The 26,177-nt window shown below is 38.7% G+C and overlaps 2 protein-coding genes across 6 annotated transcripts in view; one reads left to right on the top strand and one right to left on the bottom strand.

Moving 5' to 3' along the window:
• Positions 1–391: 391 nt before the first annotated feature.
• On the top strand, positions 392–25,844 carry LOC109398843 (uncharacterized). Its single transcript, XM_019671284.3, has 4 exons — positions 392–837; positions 918–997; positions 24,983–25,130; positions 25,189–25,844. Exons 1-4 carry the CDS (start codon positions 633–635, stop codon positions 25,272–25,274), a joined length of 519 nt encoding a protein of 172 aa, XP_019526829.2. The 5' UTR covers positions 392–632; the 3' UTR covers positions 25,275–25,844.
• The window catches only part of LOC109429174 (serine proteinase stubble), a 555,654-nt gene continuing 555,320 nt past the window's right edge, over positions 25,844–26,177 (bottom strand). For all 5 annotated transcript variants that reach the window (XM_062856805.1, XM_062856807.1, XM_062856808.1 and 2 more), the window contains one exon: positions 25,844–25,995. In XM_062856805.1, coding sequence (XP_062712789.1) covers positions 25,861–25,995 — 135 coding nt within the window. In that variant the 3' untranslated portion in view covers positions 25,844–25,860. The remainder of the gene's footprint in view (positions 25,996–26,177) is intronic.

The raw sequence follows: 26,177 nt of genomic DNA, 5'->3' as shown, positions 1-26,177 counted from the left end.
AAAGTCTTACCTCAAGTCGTATGCCATGCCCTAATTCCAGAAATTCATTTTTGGACTTGATTTTTTTTATAAGGACTGCACCGTCATGAACCTCTGTTCTAACGTGAAGTGTATTTAATACTCACTAACACCGATTTTCTTATATCCCTCGGCACAGAACTGAGGCTCAAAACATCCTAATCCTCGTCCTCGAAAATATTATCTTAATTACAAATCTCTCTGCCAATTAAACGCATAGAAAGTCAGTGAGAGTGTTAGCCAAACATCTCTAATGATAACGATTACATCTAAAAATGGATAATGTTCCACCACATGGCGTTAAAAAGTAAGTAAATAAACAAATTTTAACTCAATCTAGTGTGAAAATACTTGGCAGGTTTTTTTACTCAGGATACTCAGCTGACATGGTAGCATTAGGATGCACCGTGTTATAGGAGTCCTGAATATGAAGAAATGTAACTCGCCTAACCGCATCGAGCATGCTGCTAACGGGTTAATTTGCCACAGATGCCAGCCTACTGAGAATCGAAATCGGATCTGTCAATCATCAAAACAACTCCAACGAATCTCAGTCCCCCACCATTAGCAATTACGAGCTCCAAGCGCATTCTGCCCTTCAAAAATAAAACGAAATGTGCACCAAAGACTGCTACAAAGTGTTCGGGTACTTCCTGGGCTTTATGTGGATCGTTACGGCGTTTTACTACACGATGGAAACGATTGAACTGCTGAAACTGATGCGACTGCAGTGCACCGGCCAAGCAAAAAACGAAACCCTTCGAATCCAGTTCGACGACGAACTGGTGGACAATGTTTGCAGTTTTTACGGACGGCTAGGTAAGGGCATTATTGACTGGTCGGTTCGTGCTTTGATGCGGACAATTCTGATGCAATTTGGAGCTTTACTTCTCTTTCAGATGACTTCATGCCGTATCACATTGTGACCACCCTGATCAAGATGGTTCCCGGTATTTTGCTGATAGTGGGAATATTCAAGGTATGTTAAAAACGTTTGCGTACGTTATGAAAAGTGAGCGTGCACTATTTTGCTATGATCATTTCGTCCCCTTAATGCTAGAACTAGGTAACTCAAAAATCAATTTTGATGTACACTTCGCCCTTATCATACGGTCAGTAATGGGACAAAAACACATTAAATTACGCCACATTAAAACTAGTACATGCAAACATACTCTTTTCGGATGTTTCGCAAAGTTTGAATGAAATTTAGTGTTCGAAATTATGCACAAATAATAACAGTGATCGACCCACATAAGACAATAGCTTTGAGAGTTGCTACTTGAAAATACTGATAAACATCCCAAAAACAAATCGAACATAAAAAACATAAAAAATGTATGTGATATTTCAAGAATTGTTTCGCAAATGTGTAGAAAGCCTGCAATGCTACTCAAAAGTAGCATTGCAGCAATAAAGCTACGAATAGAGCTTAACAACTCTGTGGAGTGGACCTGGTGTGATGGTTAGAATGCTTGACAATCACGCCGAGGACCTGGGATTGAATCCCACTCCCAACAAACTCGAAAATGTGAGTTCTTCCTTCGGAAGTAAAGCGTGGGTCCCGAGATGAACTAGCCTAGGGCTATAAATCTCGTTAATACAGATAAATAAATAAATAATTCCGTACTCAGATTAAAGCTCCCTGGCCAAGTTCGCAGGGGTTGACGCTATTAAAGTGAAGGAGTTTCATTTTGATTATTGTAATGTAGTGTTCTTTAGTGAAACATATCACCTTTTTAACACTTTAATGCGCCTCCAACAGTTCATCACGAACCGGGTGCTGCAGATGGAGTATGGCTGATCATATGCATCAGACATGCTCGATAAACAGGAGGAACCGCCGGGGCTCAGTAGAGTCTATTCCCAAGCAATAGTTCCAAGTCGGATGGATTTGAGAAGGTTTTGATGATCGTTACAAATCCTAATAAAAGCATTATAGGATTTGTGACAGGTTTTGGAACCTTTTACAGACAGCTGACTTCAAAATGTTGTTTGGGCTCTGTTTCCCACGTTTCTCGGTTGATTTTGATCAGTAATTTATTAATGTCATAGTCGCTTTTTCGAATTTTTACAATGTTAGTTGGTCATATTTTCTTTAAATAAAGCAATAAAAATCGACCGAAGAATCAATAGTGGGAAGGAGATTTGCAGCACTTAATTGTGCTGATAGATTCGAAGCTAACGTGCGAACACTTAAACGCATTGTTGACGTCAATGCGTTCGACGTGACATTTTGGACAAAATCTGACTGCTTTTTATTAACTGAACAACGTTACTTGTGTATGACCAGGTTGACATTTCTAGGCTACGCTTGAGAAAATGACATTGTTGGCGATACTCGCCTTGCCGTTCTTCGAAGGACTTTCTTCGCTAGTCCTTGACTAGCACCGATCAGCACTTCACTCGCGATTAAGTACACCCGAGACAGTTTTCACACGCACCGGGGGTAACGAACTTATGATAAAGTCATCGACCGACCAGAGAAATGGGACGAGAACAAGATCGAACGTAGTGTCCAACTCAACGTGTATTTGCTTACTGATTACTATTTACAATTTTTGCTGCTTGTACAGCGTTGTCGCTTGACCATCGCCTATCTTCGTGGTCACTCATTCTCTCGCTCATTTTTAGGGAGCGAGGGTAAGACAATTTGTTATTCTATATTTAGACTGTGGCCATCTCCAACAGACATGGTTTATCTAGGTAGGACCGATAGGACAATTGAACGAATTTGAATATTTTTCATAGTATTTGTAGCGAAATATGAAAGTTGACATGAAATCTCTATTATTTTAAAATTGTATTGCAATCAACTGATGGACCGATGACAATTTAAGGACACAAGAGATGAACACAGAGAAGTAGAAAACGATTAGCGAAATCAAGGAAACAATTTGACACAGGATCGACTATATTTTAACATACAGGGTTCGATTGATTCGATGAAAAAAACTAGCATACGACTGATTTAACGAGAAGTAAAACATATTGAACCATACCACAAAATCAAACAAGAAGACAAACACAAACCGTGTGACCATAACACTACATAGGCAAATCAATCTTGACTGACTGACCAATTCAAAACTTTCCAATCTTCTACCGTAGCTTTCTGAGTCAGTTGCAACAGTGTCTTAATGGATATCATTTTCCGCGTACGGCTGGCAAACTGCTTCTGAAAGATTACGTACTCTTTCCTATCGTCGGATCTAGTGTAGAGGTTTCAACTCTATTCAGAGTGCAGCTAGAAACCTAGCAAAAAAAAAAAAATTCCGTACTCAGATTAAAGCTACGAATAAAGCTTAACATTCCGTACTCAGAAAGACGCTGAATAAAAACATTAACTTTTCAGCGGAATTGAAAATTATCAAGTGCTCAGTACTTAATTACTTTCAGTCCTGAGCACCCACGGTGGATAATCCTGGATTATTGCCCGCCATCGATTTGACCTGTTCTTCTTCTTCTTTATGGCTCTACGTCCCCTCTGGAACTTGGCCTGCCTCGCTTCAACTTAGTGTTCTTTGAACACTTCCACAGTTTTTAATTGAAGGGCTTTCTTTGCCTACCATTGCATTAATTTGTATATTGTGAGACAAGCGCAATGATACACTTTGCCCAGGAAGTCGAGAAAATTTTCGCGACTGGATCGGGAATCGAACCCGCCGTCTCCGGATTAGCGATCCGTAGCCTTAACCACCAGGCTAACTGGAGACCCCCTGTGGCCAGGTCAAATTTCTGTCGACTTGCTTGATTTCGTTGTTGAGGCTGCGTTGCCATATACCTCTGGGTTTGCCTCTGCTGCGATGTCCTGCTGGGTTCCATTCTAATTCTTGCTTGTAGATTTCCTTTCCGCCCCTGCGTTGAGTGTGGCCGACCCACCTCCACTTTCGCTCCCGAATTTCTGTCGCTATCGGTTTTGATGAAAACAATGATGGAGCTTCTATTCATGATGATAGACATCTATTCATGAGGACCTGCAGCCGTTAAGTGTTCTCCGCTGATACACACCAAGTTTCATTGGCGTACAGCAGCACAGATGAAACGTTAAAAATTCGGGTTTTGGTGCGTCGACTAATCTGGCTAAAAGCCGAAAAACCCCAAAAAAGTCGAAAAAACAGGTAAAACCTGCAAAACTTTTGCAGGTTTTAGGGACTTTTTTGGTTTTTTTTCAGCTTTTTTAGAGGTTTTTTGGCTTGGCAAAACTAGTATCGCTCCCCCTGGTTTTTTCCATACATTTCTTAAAATCGCAAAAGCAGCCCTCGCCTTCTTGATCCGTGCACCTATGTCGATCTTGGTGCCGCCATCGGCTGCCATTCAACTACCAAGATATTGAAAGTTTTCAACATTCTCCACTGCTTGCCTAGCTACCGTAATGCTGTAAGGGATGACCGCGTTCTGGTTTTGTTGACGTTGATGGTAAGACCTGCTTCCGAGGTGCGATTGACAAGATCATCTGCATATCAGAGCTCCGTTGAGCTAGGAGAGCAACGTCTTCAGCCAATGCGAAGTCATTTATTGGGTGCTCCATGGTAATGGGCTTCCACAGCAACCCTCGATTTGGTTCACGATCAATCGTCCCTACCAGGATCTCGTCGATTACGATTAGGAACAGTAGCTGTTATAGTATACATCCTCGCCGTCTTCAGCAACGACCCGGACGGCATCGGACAAAGAACCGTCCCGCAGTACTCTACATGAAAATGCCCTGTACTGTGCTTCAATGAGGCCAATGCGCCTGAGTGCCACATGTTTTCGTGATTGAGATAGACAAAAGCTTTTTCGTAATCAATGAGCACCAGGTAGAGAGACTATTGAAATTCATTGATTTGCTCCAGGATTATACGGAGCGTGACAATATGATCCACACAGGATCTTGCGGCACGGAATACTGCGTGCTGACATCGGTGAGCTGCGTCAATCTTTTCCTGTATTCGGTTAAGGATCACTTCACAGAGGAATTTGAGAACGATGCACAGCAACATTGTGCTCCGCCAATTATCGCTTATAGTCAGGTCACCATTGTTGGGTATCTTAACTAAGACGCCTTGCATCCATTCATTTATTTAGTATTACATATTACGGTTCGTGGCTGCCGCTCTCCATCCTCGGTCGCGCCCGATGCTCACCAAGTCACGCTCCACCTGGTCCGCCCATCGTGCTCTCTGCGCTCCACGCCTTCTTGTGCCAACCGGATCAGTTGCAAACACCAGCTTTGCAGGGTTGTTGTCCGGCATTCTTGCAACATGCCCTGCCCACCGTATCCTTCCGGCTTTGGCCACCTTCTGGATGCTGGGTTCGCCGTAAAGTGCAGCGAGCTCGTGGTTCATCCTTCTCCGCCACACACCGTTCTCCTGTACACCGCCGAAGATCGTTCTTAGCACGCGTCGCTCGAAAACTCCGAGTGCTTGCAGGTCCTCCTCGAGCATGGTCCATGTCTCGTGCCCGTAGAGGATTACCGGTCTTATTAGCGTTTTGTACATGGCGCATTTGGTGCGTGGGTGAATCTTTTTCGACCGCAGTTTCTTCTGGAGTCCGTAGTAGGCCCGACTTCCGCTGATGATGCGCCTCCGAATTTCACGGCTCACGTTGTTGTCAGCCGTCAGTAAGGATCTAAGGTAGACGAATTCCTCCACCACCTCGAAAGTATCCCCGTCTATCGTAACATTAAATACTACCCAGACGGATCCGGTCGTGTTCGGTTCCGCCTACCAGCATGTACTTTGTTTTTGAGGCATTCACCACCAGTCCGACTTTTGCTGCTTCGCGTTTCAGGCGGGTGTACAGCTCTGCCACCGTTCCAAATGTTCTGGCAATAATGTCCATGTCGTCCGCAAAGCACACAAATTGTCCGGATTTTGTGAAAATCGTTCCCCGGCTGTTTAGCCCGGCTCGTCGCATCACACCTTCCAGAGCGATGTCCCCGGCGAGATTCGAATGAACTGGATAGTTCACCCGAAGCCCTTACGCAGTTTTGCACACCGTCCATCGTTGCTTTAATCAGTCTAGTCAGCTTCCCAGGAAAGCCGTTTTCGTCCATGATTCTCCATAGCTCTGCGCGGTCGATACTGTCGTATGCCGCTTTGAAGTCGATGAACAGGTGATGCGTTGGGACCTGGTATTCACGGCATTTCTGGAGGATTTGCCGTACGGTAAAGATCTGGTCCGTTGTCGACCGGTTGTCGATGAAGTCGGCTTGATAACTTCCCACGAACTCATTTGTTTTAGGTGACAGACGACGGAAGATGATCTGGGATAGCACTTTGTAGGCAGCATTCAAGTTCTCACATTCCAAATGGTCGCCTTTCTTGTGAATGGGGCAGATTACCCCTTCCTTCCACTCCTCCGGTAGCTGTTCGGTTTCCCAGATCCTGACTGTCAGCCGATGCAGACAGGTGGCCAACTTTTCTGGGCCCATCTTGATGAGTTCAGCTGCGATACCATCCTTACCAGCTGCTTTGTTGGTTTTGAGCTGGTGAATGGCATCCTTAACTTCCCTCAGCGTGGGAGTTGGTTCATTTCCGTCCTCCGCTGCACTGGCGTCGTCGTTTCCTCCGTTGCCGTGGGCTCCCGTACCTACGTTCTCCACGCCGTTCTGGTGATGATCGAAGTGCTGCTTCCACCTTTCGATCACCTCACGTCCGTCCGTCAAGAGGTCTCCGTCTTTATCCCTGCATATTTCGGCTCGCGGCACGAAGCTGTTGCGGGATGCGTTGAGCTTCTGATAGAACTTCCGTGTTTCTTGGGAACGGCACAGCAGTTCCATTTCTTCACACTCCGCTTCTTCCAGGCGGCGCTTTTTTTCCCGAAAGAGGTGGGTCTGCTGTTTCCGCTTCTGTTTATAACGTTCCACGTTCTGTCGAGTCCCTTGCTGCAGCATTACCGCCCTCACTGCATTCTTCTCCTCCAAAACCGTTCTGCACTCTTCGTCGAACCATTCGTTCCGTCGATTCCGTTCCACGTACCCGATGGTGCTCTCGGCTGCGTCGTTGATGGCTGCCTTCACTGTACTCCAGCAGTCCTCTAGAGGGGCCTCATCGAGCTCGCCCTCGTCTGGCAACGCGGCCTCGAGACTCTGCGCGTATGCTGAGGCGACATCCGGTTGCTTCAGTCGCTCTAGGTTGTACCGTGGCGGTCGCCGGTACCGTACATTGTTGATGACGGAGAGTTTTGGGCGCAGTTTTACCATCACCAGATAGTGGTCGGAATCGATGTTGGCGCCACGATAGGTCCTGACGTCGATAATGTCGGAGAAGTGCCGTCCGTCAATCAGAACGTGGTCGATTTGAGATTCCGTCTGCTGTGGTGATCTCCAGGTGTAACAATAAGGGAGGTTGTGTTGGAAAAAGGTGCTACGTATGGCCATATTTTTGGAGGCGGCGAAATCAATGAGTCGTAGGCCGTTTTCGTTCGTCTGCTGGTGGGCGCTGAACTTACCAATCGTCGGTCTGAATTCCTCCTTCTGGCCAACCTGAGTGTTCAAATCACCTATGATGATCTTGACGTCGTGGCTTGGGCAGCGACCGTACTCGCGTTCGAGCTGCGCGTAAAATGCGTCTTTGTCATCATCAGTACTTCCGGAGTGTGGGCTGTGCACGTTTATTATGCTGATGTTGAAGAATCGGCCCTTCATCCTCAACCTGCACATTCTTTCGTCGATCGGCCACCAACCGATCACGCGCCTCTGCATATCACCCATCACGATGAAAGCTGTTCCCAGCTCGCGTGTGTTGCCGCAGCTCTGGTAGATGGTATGATTACCTCTAAACGTTCGCACCATAGATCCTGTCCAACACACCTTTTGCAGCGCTACGATGCCGAACCCGCGGTCCTTCAGTAGATCGGCGAGTATGCGGGTGCTCCCAATGAAGTTGAGAGATCGGCAGTTCCACGTACCGAGTTTCCAATCGCAAGTCCTTTTTGTTCGCTGGGGTCGTTGCCGTTGGTCTCGGTTCGTATTATTCTGTTGCTGATTTTCCGTTACAATGGTTTTTTACGGCTGGCTCGTAGGGCCTGACACCAACCCCCTACTTTCCGGAGGACCATAGTGCACAGTTGAGCTTAGAGTCCTTCCCTGGCACTCGGACGTAGATCAGCTGCCCTTAACATGGGGATCAGACGCTGTTGTGAGCCGCTCCTCCTGGAGAACAGACGCTCAGGTTTGCCGAAGCAAACCCCCCCCCTTCCCTGTCAGCCTATGTCCAAAGTTCCCACCGGGGTTGGTTACCCGATCTTCCCTAAGGTTGCTCATAGTTTCCGGCCGGTACCGCGTGGAGGTAGGGATAGGAGTTGCTGGGCAGAGGCTAGTGGATCACAATGGGATCTGAATTGCGCAGCATACCCAGCCTTTACCGTACCGCCTTGCATCCAATCGACCGGAAATGTCGTGGTTTCCCATAAGTTGCAGAATAATTGATGCAACTGTTGTGCGGATACTGCAGGGTCAGCTTTGAGCCTCTCAGCTGATATGCGATCGACCACCATGGCTCTGTTCGATTTCATGCTACGGATGACTGTTTCTATCTCCTGCAATGATACAGCGTTGGTGTGGACACGGGTAATGCGTCGAACCCTTGGCGGATCATGATGACGTGTTGATGGCGTGGCCGAAACTTAAAAATGGTTTCCATAGTGCTCGAACCAACGTTTCAATAGGTCAGCAGGGTCGGTCAATAACTGTCCAGATGTATTTTTCACGGGCATAATAGCATTGATTTTAGTCCCACTAAGGCGACGTGAAACATCGTAGAGGAGACGGAGGTCGCCGGTGTTTGAGCTTTCTCGCCTTCGTCCCGTCTTTTGTCCCGTCTACATGAGCGTTGCACTGCCTTCTCGAGAGCCGAATACCGCTGGCACGCAACGGCTTTGGCTCCTCTTGTGTTCGCTTGCTCTAACGCGGCTTTGGGAAGATTTCAAAAACTCTAGACCTCCCCTCCCCCCTCTGTCACGCAATTTCCCTATACCCAACACACGTACTGTCACACTTTTCTAGAAAGCCCTCCCCCCTTTCCCCAAATGTTGGACGTAATTTTTGAACGTTCCCTTTGGCATTCCTTCGCTCCTCTATCTTCCTCCAGGTGTCATCTGTGGTGCATTGTGTTCTCTGGGTGAGTAGCTCACCCAAATTATTCTCGCCGGTGGCGATAAAGCCATGCTTGATGGGCAGCCAATTAAACGCCCCATAATAAATTATAAAGTTTCCATAAATAATTCTAAAATTGCCAATTAATGAATAGGGGTGGAAGAAATAATAAACAATAAAAGTTCCATAAACAAATCAAAAAGCGCATAAATAAATCAAAAATTCCCATAAATAATTGATTTTCGAGCAATAAAAAGTATCAGAATTTCCACAAATCGGCACCAACAATTCAAAAGGGCGTAACCATTTACACCCAATGCCTTCTCACAAAGCTGTGGAGCGTATCCCATCCCTCTCGAGCAATCCATTAGCACAAATAGAAAGATAAAATCCTCCTCTTTCGATTAATGGATGTGAACTGCGTGAGATGTGTACACTTAAACACTACTGGTTTGTCATCAGATAAAAAAACCATTTTAACCATCAGATACAAAACCAACTGAACAACTTTATTCAAATTTCTTCTTATATATATACTTAAATTTTAACCTACATTCCCCCCCTCTAGACTAACTTAAATTCTACTACCTTACATGGAGTTTCTCTTGTGGCACTCACTCTCTTAATTTTTAGTACAACATAATGGTACAACTTAGGTGAGAGAAAACCCAACTCTCTCACCTGACGTCCGGTTGGATACGTCTAATAGGATTTGTATGCCAGTTTGTGTGTACTCTCACATGCTTTATTCGTTACCCCGGTAGTTATACTTCCGCATGCCATAATTAAACTAGACCAAGAACAGACAGAATTTGTGGGTCAAGTTTAGTATCGCAGGCGTAAGCGAGTATTAGACTACCGGGGTTTACAGTATTGTTATGCTTGCAACGCTTTAGCTTAAGATTTGGCCTGAATACTTTTGGCCTTTATTTAACTACCGGGGTTTACAGTATTATTGTTCTGAGCCTATGGTTGGTTCAATATCCCCTTCGCAAATTAGCTGTTTGTTTATTGAATAGAAGATTCAAGATACAAACGGTTAGCGTTGGTTATTATTATTCATGAATTTATAAAATGATATTGGTTATAAAATGAAAAGTTCATAAAAATCTTATAATACGATTATCTATGGAGACAATTCTTCTCAACATTGTTGGTAGTATTTTATCCTCGACGTCATTCTCCCGAAAAATTTACTTTAACATTATTGAAATAGTCCTCCTACAAAGTTAGTATAATTTCCCCTTGAAACAATTTTCTTTCCACAAATCATGTTGTACAATACGCTTGAGAGCATGTTGTCCTTCGCCTTCGCCCCTTCGGTCATCCTCTCGTTCCGCAAGTTTTCTATCCCAGTTCTCCTAATTACGTTCGCATACTTAAACTTGTTCAGTCAGATAGAGTATTTTATGTTGGGTGTTAGGTATGGACTTCCTTCGTCTATACTCCTTCGTCGCGATATCAATGCGGCAATCGTTCCTTAGTCGGATAAGATGTACTTCCGATCTACTCGAAAAATGAGTTTTGCTGTTACTCCGTTCTTGCTGATCCATTGCGACTTTCCAGATGTTGCCTTCTTCTGAGTATTTCCTACTCGTCTCTCGTTCACTTCTCCCAGTTGGTTATAAAAATTGAATTTTTTCCCGGATGCAAATATTGTTTTTTTTTTTTGTTGAAAAACTTGTTGTTTCTGAAGCGTTCGTGAAACAGTTTCTGGTCTTTAATCGTAGAATGCTTTCAAAAAAAATGATAGATCGAATGACCTACAGTGCGAAAAATTTCCGCTTTTATTTGGGTTGAGAACTTCCTTAATTCTCTTTAAGCACATAACTTGGCTTCAATAAACGTCTTTTGATGATATGATTTTTGAATGATGTATATTGTTTCGACTCGCTTTCCAAATGTACACCCTCTCGTGTGTGATGGTCTCGTTCTTCCAAAGAATATCCAATACCCTCTACCTTCCGTTGACTGCTCTTTTATATGATTGTGTAATTGACTGATATGTTGCTTGCCTTCGATCCCGCGGTATGTCGGCTACGAATGATGATGTCTTCTCTGGTCACTAGCTCTCAAGGTATATGTAATGTCACTTTTGCGCGGTAATACCTATTTCTTATTTTCCCTAATTAGTGATCCCTTTTGTATTGTATAAAAATGTAATTCTTATTTTCCCCTGATTATTTATCCCCTTATTGGTTAATGTGGTCCCTTGTGACCCTTATTGACTCTTTATGTGTCTATTTATCTCTTAAATTTTTAATCATTATAGTTGCGATATTGACCATTATTGATTGTTGTTTCACTATTTTGAAATGCGTTGAAATTAATGTTTGAGTTTAAAATCTGTACAAAATGTACGTTTGTAAAGGAATTTTGATTCAAATTTTGAGTAGTATTCACGATTTCCAAAAATGAAATTCCAATGGAATGTAACATTTCTCGTCCAAAATAGAAATGTATCTTTTCCGTTAGAACTATACTTACACTTTTTCGGTTTTATCGGGTTTATCTGGATGGATACTCCCCCTTTTCCACAGCTTTTTCATGGGTGGTGTAGGATATCCATTGTCTAAGCCTGTAAGACAATTTCTTGCTTTCACCATTTTCCTTCTTCCAGCGTCTAAGGGATTTTAGACATCTTTCGCTGCTGTAGCTTTTCAATGCTCCGATATGATTTGACCCTGTAACGATACTTAGATCTTGTGTTTAATACATTTTTTTTTCAATAGTGACCATAGAGTACAAATTCGCACTCTTTTTTCAAAAAGTCTTCATATATAATTATATTATTATTATTTATCTTTATAATGGAGATTTTTAGCCCTCGGCTGGTTCATCTCGTTATATAAGTATATTTTTTTCATACTATTTTTAATTGAGCTTTTTCGAAAATGGTAATATTACGATGAATCGAACTCCAAATAATGTATTTACATTATTATAATGATGTACGTATTTTTTTCATAGACAGTGTATTATGTTTGAATTGCCCCATTGATTTTCTTATTTTGGTTATTGCCGGTATCCCCTTTTCGCACCGGTCTTACATGCCATTTTGTATTTCTTTTTGAATTTTGCTGCCGATTTCCCCCAACTTCCCGTATCGGTCTTACTAGCTTGAATTTCATTACTGAACTTCATAAATAACTGATAAGTATTGTTATTGAACATTATTATTGTTTATCTCCTTTTCTTTATATCCAAAAACTGATTCATTTGTTGATTTCGTCGTGTGTGTATTGTCAGTGAGTTATACATTCTTTCGCATACATACAAATACATTCCGGGGTCGCGATCCCCTTGTCCAATCATACTTTCTTCAGCATTAGTGTTGGAAAAACTCAAAAGATTGTTATTAAAATATATACTACTTTGTATTTACTTTTATTTATTCATTCAATTTCTTTTTTTTTATATATATTGCATGGTTCTATACCAAATTTTATGTATTAATTGAGTGTGAGTGATATTTCATCATAAGTTAGTTTTTCATAAGTTTACCAACACTAATCTGCACTCGAACATTTTATTGTCATTGTTTTGTAGTGTGTTGTGTCTGTTAATATAGTGTTTTGTATATGCATACGATTTTGTATATGGGCCCATGTTTCATTGTTTTCTCAGAAATTCAATAATTTGTTTTAAAAAAAATATATTCATCACATAATCGTTTAAGTCATATTGTTAACTTTCAATGTATAATGTATTTGTTCATAACAAAAATCTGAAGGATCATTATGTCCTAAATAATGAACTTCCATAGTCCACATTTCTCCAAGTATATCCTGTAAATATTAGAGTTTAATTGATTGTATAAATTTTCTTTTCATTTTATCTCTTGTGTTAGCTTTATCCTCTCAATTGTGTTTATCCCATATTTTGTAATTGGATCTTTCCAAAGAAATTATAGTTCCCAAAAATATATTATGCTCCCCATTTGTATATTATTTTTCCCATTACCGTTGCTCGGTCTTATTGTTAAAGTCTCTGCTTGATTATAATTGAGATTTTGTAAAAAAAATATTCGTTTTATATTTCATTGCGTTTGCGCCTTGGTTTGCGCTATCCTTTTAATGTTTTGGTTAATTGAAATATAATCAATTAAATTATTAATAAATATTATATGAACACAAGTATATGCATTTACTGCAATGTTATTAAACTAGTATATAAAAATCGTTAAATATTACTTAAGGTATTCTATTCTATATTTTTTTTTTTTTTTTTTATTTAGGAAACTCTCATTTTATTAACTAGGTATTAAGCTTAAATATTTGGGTAGATTACTTATTTAACACTATTATAGTATCATACTGTAGTATATTTAATTGTTAATTAGGTAAAAACTTATCGAAGTATTGATTTATATATTTAAACTATTATAAATTTTTTTATGTCTTATTCTAGCATAGCTTATTTGTTCTTAAAAGTAATTAGTTATGTAAGTGTTAATTCTTAATTTACACTACTATTAATTTTACACGCTAAATTGAATTAATTGTAATTATTGTATATTAACTTAAAAATAGCATTAATCATAATCTAAAGAATATTATATAATGTACATAGGATTAAACATAATTTGGTTAATAGTCTTCATGGATAATATATTGAATTACTTGAAAAAGAATATGTGAAACCGTATAGTTTGACCAAACTTCTGTCAAAATAAAAGATATTTATGTATATATATGTTTACATTTATATTTGTTTAATCATTTAGATATATTTTAAAATATAGATATTTACATGCAGTTGTATCTGTTCATCAGTCATTATACTTTCGAAGTCTGTTATTATGAACTTTTTCTAGTCTTTTTCCGTTTTTAACGATAGTTGTTTGTTCGCTAGGAAAACTGACCACTTCATAAGGTCCTCTCCATAATGATTGCAATTTTTGGCCGGTACCTGTAGGGTTGGCTTTCACAAGAACCATGTCACCCCACATTGGTTGCCATTCCTTTGATTGTTTATCATAAATCTCCTTGCGTTTCTGTTTCGATACGAGCAAATTATCACGTGCTTTATCGTGAAAGTACTTTAGGGTAGATTTTAGTTCGCCGGCGTAATCGGAATAGGTCAATTCCATATCTCTCATTCTGTAGATTGAGTTTGGAATTCTTGCGGCTCTGCCATACAACAATTCGAATGGCGTAAAACCGGTAGACGAATTGAGTGTAGTGTTATATTGGAATGTAAAATGCGGAAGAAGTTGATCCCATGTTTGAGGATCACCGCCAATGAATTGCCGTAAATATATTTTTAACTCTCTGTTAGATCTTTCTACAAGGTTTGCTTGTGGATGATAGGCAGTAGTTGTAATCTTTTTAATTTTCAAAATTTTACAAACGTTTTTCATTAATTGGCTAACAAAGTTTGTGCCATTATCAGTTACAAGTTCTTTTGGTGCTCCAAACTTGCAAATAAAACTATTCACAAATGTTTTGGCAACTGTTTGACTTTCCTGGTTTTCCATTGCAGCTACTGTTAGATATCTAGTTAAATCATCTTGTATGACTAATCCATATTTATTGCCGCTATTTGATTCGGGTAATACAACGATGTCCATAAATATCTTTTCAAAAGGTTCTGTGGACGTGGTCGTGATCTTCATTGGAATTTTATTTGCAGCACTAATTTTGTTCTTTTGGCACGAGTCACACTGTTTGACATAGTTTTCTATATCTCTGTGCATATTCTCCCATTTGAAAAGTGGATTTATGCGCTTTAGCATGCGTTTGCTTCCGACATGTCCACCTAGTGGGCTGTCATGAAATTCTTGTAGGACAGTTTCTCTTTCCTCTGGTGCTACCCACATTCGATCCTTCTCGGGAGCATACAATGTGAAAAGTTTATTGAACTTTTCTGCAATAAATCTCAAAACATCCATATATGGGGGTGTTTGAAGATTTCTGAATGATATAATTTGTACATTTTCCGCATCTTTCGCGTATTGAGGACAATTGGTAAATGCATCTACGAGTCCTTCGTATAAAACTTTAGTATCACTTTTAGATCTTTTGTTTCCATTTAAAATGATTCCCCATAACTTTTTATTTGGGATTGAAAATACATTCCCTATCAAGTAATCTTTAAAACCATGTGGTAAGTCAACGAATTCACTTAATTCTTTATGTGCTGACCTGCTATTCAAAATAAAAAATGTTGCATCTATACTTTCCTCTGATATTATATTCCTTGAAAATGTAAGTCTTTTAATATCCAATTGATCGCTTAAAGCGTTCTTGAATTCATCGCTTGAAACAGTTTTGCATGGCCCCTTGTGTTCATCCATAGCAAAATCAATATTATCTAGTCCATCCATTTGTGGATTCCAGTTAGAGTTTTGCCTGGGTTTTGAATGTTTATCCATTACGTCTTTGGAAGAGTTAAATCGTTCAACATTTGTTCTTTTAGCATTTACTCTCTCCCTTTGCTTTTCATCGTGCTGTTGTCGTTTTTGTTGTCTGGTTACGACAGCAACAACATTAGAATTTTCCTCGGGTTCGTTTTCTGTATGAAGCCTGGATAAGAAATCAGCTACTACATTATCCTTCCCTTGTTTGTATCGAATATCGCATTCTAAACCTTGTAATTTCAACCTTAATCTTGTCAAGGTTGGTGAAGTTTCCTTGAGATGCCATAAAGAGATTAATGGCCTATGATCGGTGTATACAATGAACTTTTGATTGTAAATGTAATGCCTAAAATAATTTACTGCCCATACGATTGCTAGTAATTCCTTTTCAATCGTATGATATTTCCGTTCAGCTCCAACAAGTCCCCTGCTTGCATAGGCAATTGGTTTGTCGATTGATTTTTCATTTGAGAGAACTGCTCCTATAGCATATTCACTCGCATCAGTCGTAAGAACAAATGTATCTTTGTAATTTGGCCTCACTAATAAAGAGTCAGATGTTAAAAAACATTTCAATTTTTCAAATGTATGTTGACATTCTTCTGTCCAATTAAATTTCACGTTTTTCCTCAACAAATCGTTAAGAGGTTTTCGAATCTCAGCTATCCTTGGAATAAATTTTCCGTAAAAATTAACGGTTCCTAAAAATGACCGAACTTGTTTCACTGTTTTCGGTACAGGCATTTCTTTAATAGCTTTTATGTTGTCCATTAATGGACGAATTCCGTGTTTATCTACGGCATGTCCCAAAAACTTCAAATCTGTTTTCAAAATTTGGCATTTTGTAGGTTCAACTTTTAAGTTATGTCTACGAAGAGCCTCCAATACTTTTTTGAGATTTTCGTTGTGTTCCTCAATTGTACGGCCAAAGACAATAATATCGTCCAAATAAACGATAGCTTTTACATCTTTAATTTCGAACAACACTGTGTTCATTAACTTCTGGAAAGTTGATGGACTATTTCTGAGTCCCATAGGCATTCTTGTGAATTCAAAATGTCCTTTTGGGGTAGAAAATGCTGTTTTAGCAGCATCCTTCGGGTTAATGGGGACTTGATAGAACCCTGATTTCAAATCGATTGTAGAAAAATATTGGCTATCTCCCAAACTGTCTAAGATATCATTGATGAGAGGTATTGGGTAAACGAAGGGTTTAGTGACTAGATTTAAAGCTCTGAAATCAACTACAATTCTATACTTTTTATTTCCTTCGGAATCTAAATCTTTCTTTGGTATGCACAAAACCGGTGCATTCCAAGGACTTTTGCTGGGCTTTATAATCCCTTGTCTGTGCATTTCCTCAATTTCCGCATTAATTTGCTTCTTTGTGGACTCCGGAAATCTGTACTGTCGTTTGTTAATCGGTACATTAGTTGTAGTCTCTATTTCATGTACTGCAGCATTTGTAATCGTTAGCTGATCTCCTTTCAGATAAAAGACATCACTGTAATTTGTCATAATTTCTTCCATTGCGTTAAAATTAGCCCTGTTTAAATGAGTTAAATTAATCGTTTCCACTAATTTTATGAGACGGTTTTTACCTTCTATTTGTTGTTGTCCTTTGTTATCTAATAAGTTGAGATCTTGGTCTGAGTCCAGATCCTCAAAAAAAACTTTATCAATATCCGACGTGGTTTCTACGAAGTATTCGTTAACATTATTATCTGAAATTTGTCCTTCTGCATTTGGTTCCCAATTTGCAGTTGAGGAATTGAAATTTTTATCGATTAAATTTCTTCTCTGATCATGTATCATATTAATGTTGTTTGCATTATCTCTTTTGTCTTCAATGTTGCATTTGTTATGTGGCAATTGTTTCGCATTTCCCATTGTGGTATCTTTAACAATATTTGTCGCATTTCTTATGCTTTGTTGAGATTCCTCCTTGAAAGAATTAAATCTATTTTCTGTAACCATTTTTGTACGGTTATTATAATTGTTTTCATGCACCCTGTGTGCTAAATCTAATTTCCCATGTTGTTGGCTTACAGCATATTGAGAATCATTGCTGGATTTAACTGATTCGGTTTGACAATCTTTTTCTGACTTATTTAAACGTTTCTTAATATTATACGTATTCATAGTATGAGGGGAGTTTTCATTCATATTTAATAATTTTGCACATTCATTACTTTTTCTTAAAGCAATATATTTGAATCGTGGTCCAATATACAATGTGTTTTGCTTCAGAAAATCAGCTCCAATAATCCCTGGAACACATAAATCCTTAATAATGTAAAACTTAATATTATAATGAGAGTTTCCTATTTTAAGTTTAACTAACGTTGATCCAATGGATCGTGTTTGGGAATTAGCAAATCCCCGAAGTATCTCTTTATCATTATAGTTGATGTGTTCTACTCCGATTCTAACAGCAGTATCCCATCTTAATAAGTTGTAGCATGACCCAGAATCAAGTAAATATTTTATTACTGTTTTCGGCTTTGCAACAGATGCAATATTTAGTAAAAATAAATTGTTGCCTGAATGTTCGATGTACAATCTTTCATGAGCCGGCATACAATTTTTAATTCCATTTACAATGCTTTCTGGTAGTTCTTGAAAATTATTCTTCTCAAAATTTGCATTCCGAGATAAATTCTGTTTTCCATTGATAGAATTAGTTTGGTTGCGCTTTCTGTAATTATTTGTGCGGGGTGTTCGCACAACATGTACGAACCCCCTGGAATCACGTTTTTTGAGTATTTTATCTTATTATGCGGACTTTGAACATAGTCATTGGAATACCAGTTATTTCGCAAACGGAGGTTTTGTACTGGTAGAAATTTATTATTTTGGTTGCCATTGATTTTGTTATTTTTCTTCGTTTCTAACAAGTCTAAGGTTGTTACTCTTGCAAAGATTTCATCGATTTCATTTCCCTCATCGATCTCTTTTTTAAGCCAAGTTAGTAATTCTGGAAGTGTTTTTCCTCTTTGCGATTTACCAGCATGAGCTAGACCTCGATCACGTAAACCTCCCAAGAAATGTTTCCGTAACGAGTTCGTCGCATATCTTCCCTGGTTAGCTACCCACTTGTGTAAATCTTCTACTCTGATGCTGTAATCATCGAACGATTCATTTTCCTTTTGTAGTAAGGTTTCAATTTCTTTCATAAGAGTGGCGGCACTCTTTTTAAATTTAAACTCATCTTCTAGATGGCGCTTAACTTCGGGCCAAGTATTTGCCTCAATTTTCGAAAGCAACTTTAGCGCTTTGCCTGTAAGTTTCAAATAAACCACATTCAGAAGTGGAGTATGATCTTCTCCTTCCAATTGTTCTGCAAACAACTCAATTTGTCTAATAAAAACATCCAGTTCATCTGGATTCCCATCAAATTGTGGAATACATTGAAGGGCTGTTATCTGCGAAAACGCTGCCATTTTTTTATTTTCAAATTATCAGTACCGTAAAAAATGTATTCTTGAATAGATAATGATTTTTTTATAGCTGAATTCACTGAGTTTTTCACTCAGTACTTCAAAGACTCACCTTCATATGTAGAATTGCGTAAAAACCCATGTTTTGATATTTAATAAATCTGATATGTTGCACACTGCTTCTTCCATCATGTTCATCGTCCTAAGATTTAAATCTGTGACTAATATTTTAGATTCGATGTGTTTTTTTTAGGGCACTATCACCCCAAAATGAAAATGTAATTCTCGCTCATATGTTAAATTGTTGGTCAACCAAACATTGAAAATTATCGGATCCTCCAATTGCAATTGATAATTGATACCCCATTACTTGTTTTTAAAAAAATTGAACTGAAAAAAATTCGGTTTCATGGAAAAATAATGAGGAAATTCGCTGAAAAACTATCAAAGTTACCCCGTTTAACGGTACCAAAAAAATTCAGATGAAATAACTGTAGGTCAGAAATGATTGACTATAAAAAAAAACATATTCAGCCATACATTTTGCATTGTGTAGAATTGCCATTATTCGCACATTTTGAAACCCTACATTAATTTTATTGCCATCTCTCCACCGTTCTGTTAATTTTCAATCGCGAGCGAGCGGTGTCCAAACTGCTCTTTCAGCAAAATGATGTGTGCTGTGCTTTCTGTACGGCAGTAGCGTATAGTATAATTAGTATGAAAGCAAGACGTGACGTGGTGGAGTACCCACCAACTTAAAGAGAAGTATCATTTAATTGTAAAATTTATATTTGAATTATAATTTAATTTTTGTTTTAGGTAGATCCTTTAAATGTAGGAGTTTAACCACTTGCAGTCCTGCATGGAGGACTGAAAATGAAAATAAAGTAAGGTAAGCAATGGTATTTTACTTGAGAACAAACATTGTTACATTGAGAACTTTACATTGTACATTGCCAAATTGAACCAAGTGTTATTTTGATTTTTTTTTTAAATTGAAACGAAGTTTTTGTGTGAGAAGATTAAGGCCCTGTTTTAGTGACTTTTCATGATGATCTTTTGTGAAAAATTGTATTTTTTTTTAACATGAAATTATGTATTTTTTTTTATAACAAATCAATTTAGATATTCTTTTTCAATGTACATTAGAAGTACAGGATTATAACAAATTTCCAAGGGTCTTTTCGTAATGGAATTTTACTTGATTGCTTTTAAGCATACAGTCTTCGTGCCTGTCACACATTGTTATACCAATGTAAAAATGGTCATTGGCGACGAAAATTTTCAGTTAAATAACTGTGGAAATGCTCATTGAGAGGCTGGCTCTGTTCCAGCTGGGACGTTACGATATGGAGAATGTGAGAAGAATTGTAATATTTGCATAAAAATTGATAATCATGTGTACTAAAATTTGCTATAAAATAATGCCCCTGAATTTGGTCTCCCCGCAGGACAGCTATAGCACTTTTATCATGTTTGGCTAGTTCACCATTTCTCATTATATTACACCACACATCTTTGACCAAACCGGTTTTTTCCAACAAACCGCCAGGTGCCTATTCATTTGAGATATCGAAAATTCGTTTGATACTATATAGGAAAAGTATTGGGAAAAGAAAAATAGTTTTACTTACATTATCCTTAATAGTTGTGTCGGGATGGTCCTCATTGCTGATCTGCTTCCGATGTCCTTCATGATTCGTTTTGATCGCAGATTAGCTCTTCAAAAGCTCCTCACTATCGTGTTGTCTCTTGCTGAATGAGGTGATCAGGCGCTGCCCCGTAGCTTCACACTTAAACTGCGCACGGTTCAGCTGTTCTCCACAAGCGAATGATTTGCACTGTTTCTTTATTCAACACGCCATCCTGTTAAGTTAGTGCTTCGCACAACATTTAAACGTTGAAATAAATCAAAGATCGGCTTCACACCTAAACTGCACACGGTTCAAGAGTTTTGTTCCAGTAAATGATTCGCACTGTTGTTTCTTCTTTAATAGGTTTTCGCGCAACACTTAAACGTTTTCTTCAGTAGTAACCAGTTGGGTCCAGGATCTTCCATAGCTTTTCTTCTTTAGCACTTTACAATTTTCACCACCAGTCAGAAATTGGCGTCCCTGCACTATTTTTTTCGCGTTTTTCCGCTGTCACCACATGTACACTTAAACACTACTGGTTTGTCATCAGATAAAAAAACCATTTTAACCATCAGATACAAAACCAACTGAACAACTTTATTCAAATTTCTTCTTATATATATACTTAAATTTTAACCTACATTCCCCCCCTCTAGACTAACTTAAATTCTACTACCTTACATGGAGTTTCTCTTGTGGCACTCACTCTCTTAATTTTTAGTACAACATAATGGTACAACTTAGGTGAGAGAAAACCCAACTCTCTCACCTGACGTCCGGTTGGATACGTCTAATAGGATTTGTATGCCAGTTTGTGTGTACTCTCACATGCTTTATTCGTTACCCCGGTAGTTATACTTCCGCATGCCATAATTAAACTAGACCAAGAACAGACAGAATTTGTGGGTCAAGTTTAGTATCGCAGGCGTAAGCGAGTATTAGACTACCGGGGTTTACAGTATTGTTATGCTTGCAACGCTTTAGCTTAAGATTTGGCCTGAATACTTTTGGCCTTTATTTAACTACCGGGGTTTACAGTATTATTGTTCTGAGCCTATGGTTGGTTCAGATGAATGAAATACGATCCACAGCTCTGACATTGGACATTGGTTGCAAAAGCAGTTACGCCCTTTTGAAATGTTGGTGCCGAAATAAATCAGCAATTGCATTAAAAACTATATTTTTTCCAACAAAAAATTTCGAACATACTGCATCACAGAAAGATTGAAACTATGTGTGCAATTTAACAGACAATCGCTTGCTGTCCGAATTCGCTAACGCTCCACAGTGGCTGATTTCGTTGTTTTAGCGCGCTTAATTAATAACTTTTTTACTATGAAGATTAGCGTCATGGAGTCTTCGAGAAAATATTTCACTATAATCAGGAGCTTCTTTTGAACTTCTGTGAAAAAGATCAATCCCCCTAAAAGTGAGATAGAAAACTTATTTTTTGAAGTTTTCAAGATACGTGGTTGGTGTCTTTACAAAAGTTGTAGAAAATGTTGTTTGGAGCAACTTTGCCGAAGACACCAAGTTTGTAACTCCGTTACTTTTCAAGATACGTTACGTTTTCTATCATCAGCTTCTTGAAAAAGGTTTTTTGTGCAATAACTTAGTATAACTTAGTATAGTACGGACAATCAAACATTACACAAAGCGCAATGCGCTAAAGGCTAGCAACTCGGTCGGTCTCAATTGACTAGAAAATCCCAACTAAAATATAACATAATTAAAACAAACCATGATATTTATAGCTCGTTGTGATATAATTATGTTCAACATCCTTGATGTTTTTGAAATATTATAACTCAATTATATCACATTAATATGTTAAAAATGCTGTTCGATAATTCATTGTAATATTATTTAGCTTTGATTCTTTGACATTTGGACAATAACAGAGCGCAACATTTTTTTTGTCTCAAGAGCAAACTTATGTATCTCTGACAGATTTTGGGTCGCTGAATCCGAATCCGGGCTCAGATTTGCTCCACCACGTCACAATTTTGAGCTATACCCCAATTTATAGGGCGAAATATGCGATTTTGGTCTTTTTTGACTGCCAACCATTATGCATGGAAATATTTTTTAAAACAACCAAAAGGTAAATTGGTCAATTAACATCTAAATTAACGACTCATGCAAAATATTTTGTTTTACCAAATCAAATCTAATACTTTAAGCGATTTATGTTAGGTACGATATTTCCCATACAAGTCACCCTCCAAAAGTTGCATGCAAGTTTGCTTACTAACATAAAATGCTTAAATCTATCAAATTTAATTTAGTAAAACAAAATATTTTGCATGAGTCGTTAATTTAGATGATAATTGACCTTTTGGATGTTTAAAAAAAATATTTTCATGCTTAATGGCTGGCGGTCAAAAAAGCCCAAAATAGCATATTTTGCCCTATAAATTGGGGTGTAGCTCAAAATTGTGACGTGCTGGAGCAAATCTGAGCCCGGATTCGGATTCAGCGGCCCAAAATTTGTCAGAGACACATAAGTTTGCTCTTGAGACAAACCAAAAGTTATTTTTTGTTACGCTGTGTAATCTAACAAAGTTGTATCACATTATGATAGAAACTAGTAATCCTGAAGCTTACATTCATATCACATTTTGTTATAATTTTGATCCGACCATAACAAAATAGGTTATTATCTTGATTAGACCAGTGTACTTGTTGTTACAATTCTAGTTATTTTAACATTATCCTGCATCTAGTTTATAACATAATTAGTTACGCTGATACAAATTTAATTTTGACTTTTTGTCGCCCCCCCTCCTCCCTTAAAAAATGTTTGACTGGATTTCGCATTTTGAAGGGGCAGACATAAAAATATTTATAAAAATATCGGGCTTTGGTGAAAATTCTCTAACAAATCCGATGAGTTTTAAATATTTTTCATATGAAATGAGGGGGGGGGGGACTCGACCCGTGAAAAAGTGGTGGGACAAAAAGTGAAATATATATTTGTAACCGCCTTATAGAAAAATATTCTAACATCATAACATGATATGATATAATCTTGATATAATTTTCTAATCGGGAAGATACATGTATCTTGTGCTCGTAAGTTCTACCAGATCTTTACCATATGGCATATCCTCTAGAAAGGCCATAAATACCATAAATCGACGTCAAGACGGCATACAACAGTATCGGCCGCAGACAGTTATGTAAAATCAAGGTTGAGAACGGCATTACCGAGCAGCAGACCATACTTATAAAAACAACGATGGACGAAGTACAAAATTACTTAAGGATTTCTGGTGAACTGCAATTTGTATAAACGGGACATACAAATCTTGACGGCAACTGCGGCTAGGTGACGGACTTTGTGGATTGTATGGATTTTTGTGGATGATATGGATAATATTGCTAAAACATTTGGAACGGTGGCGGAACTATACACCCCATACACCCACCTGAAGCGCAGTAAAAGTCGAATTGGTTGGGAATGTGGCTAAAACAAAGAATATACTGGTAGATTGAACTTAACCTTGGCATCCTTGGCAGCAATGTTTTGATAGACAGGCTGTGGTCACTTTTATTATCGTCACATTGAAACTAAAGGTGCCATTAGACGTCATTATGACAAATATTTGCCATTGAAGTCCGTCATTCTCCCAAGGTTGCTATGATTCACGTTGTGTTGGTCATTTGTTGGGCTTGTTTGGCCAAATATTTGTCACGTCTAAGGAGTTCATTTGTGATGAGAGGACGATAAATGGGGGAATTTTTATGGTGGAATTAGAATTAGTCTACCTCGGTTCCTTGCTAGTGTCTGTGTTCGGACAACACCGTCGCCCGTGCATCTGCTTACCGGCGCTGAATCCTACCACTGTAGTCAGTATACGAGTGCAGCTGCCCATTGTTCCATACAATTAGTTTTATCCACAACGTAGGCTAGTTCATACAGTATCTGTCCAACTGAGTTGAATAAAATGTAAAGTGTAAATATGTGTCTCATTTTACGTGTGGAATGTCGTTCCTGTAGAACCTGCTAGTCCAGCCACTAGCAAGAACAGGCTGTGATATTGAAAGCCGTGATACTGACCTGTAGTTCAATTTATTTCAATAGAGCTACCGAGATAATTTCATAAGGGTGAATCTAGGGTGGCATTTTAGGATAGACAAGCATCTTGTGGTATCCTCGTAATGAGTGGTATTCACTTAAACCGTTATGAATATTTGCCTTATCCGCTTTGGTGGCAGATCTAGATATTTACATGTTTGTCTATTTCGCTACAGTGTTGCCATCTGAACAACGTTTTGAACTATTCAATGTAAAATTCATATCATTTGACGCCCACAACAGCTTTGTTAAAGAGTCACCTACCTACCTAGAGATAAGGCGTTCCAAAATTATACTTTTACTTTCCATAACAATCTTAACTTATATTTGCCGAGTTGAGTATATTGTTAATCTATTTTCCAGAGTAACATAACGTTGATCAAAGTTTTTATCGTCTTCGCGCTTTTGGAGGAAATATTCTTCGTAACTGTATTCTCGAAAATATTCACCCTGATCAATACGGAAGGTAAGAAGAGCTCATGGATTTTTTGGATCTTGGTTTTCTCCTGCGGTAAGTATTTGATTGTTCGAAAGTAAGTGATGAGAATTTAAAGTGGGTGTTGTTTCAGCTAAATTAATACTAGGAATATGGATTATTCTTGGAGTGTACGCAGCCATCGACAGCAGTAGGAAAATAATACACAGAATGGTGTGAAGGCGTTCGGATATCTGGTAAAGCTTGGTAGCCCACATAATTTGAATCTTTGGAAAGACGTTATAATAATTGATTTATTTGCATATAAATACAAATTAACAACTGATGTGTTAACAATATTGCAACACTATTGCGCGTACGTTGAAAGGATTACATATATACAATGCTAATAAATTGATCTAAAACTAATTTGAATAATATATAGTACAGAGTTATTTACAAAGGCAGTGCTACGGTAATAATTATACAAATTTTACAGTGGTGTTTTAATTTGACTTGTTTAAAAAATAATAATTCGCGTAAGTAGAAGCTATTGTCTCGTTTGCCAGCTATTCGCTGAAAATACCTGATTCACTAGAATTGAAGCTATGCGACGATTCTATCGATTTCTAACAGTTTAACGGAATATTTACATAGTCTAGAACCATTCTTTGTCCGTACATTGGGCTACATAAAAAATCAAGTCTTTTCCGTTTACTGATTGAACACTTATTCCGGCTTGCTCCATTACACGCTCTCCTTTGTCATCCATTGTCAGCCATTCTTCATCACTTCAACTTTTTTTCTTCTTCTAAAAACTCATCTATCACAAAACAGTATCCAAAATCCACGGGACAAATTTCGATATCCTTGTGCAAACGCCGGGCAGGTTGGCCTCGGCGCACCCGATGCCCCAGGAAATGATGCCAGCGAGAAAATAGTGACCATCCTTGCCTTTGACCTGCGAAATGGGACGGGAGCAGAGAACAAAAAAAATGGGGAAAAGTTATAACTTCAGCATGAAAGAGCAATTAAATCGACACTCGAACAGCGGATGTGGGCTCCTCCAGGGGTTTCCGTACGTTTCGTTGGATGAATTGGGTTGCGGTCTACTGCCAGGATATTGGAAAATGGTCGTGAATG

The sequence above is a fragment of the Aedes albopictus genome, chromosome 3, assembly GCF_035046485.1.
Source record: "Aedes albopictus strain Foshan chromosome 3, AalbF5, whole genome shotgun sequence".
Taxonomy (NCBI): Eukaryota; Metazoa; Arthropoda; class Insecta; order Diptera; family Culicidae; genus Aedes; species Aedes albopictus.
The sequence above is the reverse complement of the archived record's forward strand: the minus strand, read 5'-3'. Positions and strand labels throughout refer to the sequence as shown.

Coding starts and splice junctions, on each gene's coding strand:
- LOC109398843 (XM_019671284.3), top strand. CDS start 633: ATGTGCACCAAAGACTGCTACAAAGTGTTCGGGTACTTCCTGGGCTTT. Junction 838..917: donor CAGTTTTTACGGACGGCTAG/GTAAGGGCATTA, acceptor CTTCTCTTTCAG/ATGACTTCATGCCGTATCAC. Junction 998..24,982: donor TGATAGTGGGAATATTCAAG/GTATGTTAAAAA, acceptor TCTATTTTCCAG/AGTAACATAACGTTGATCAA.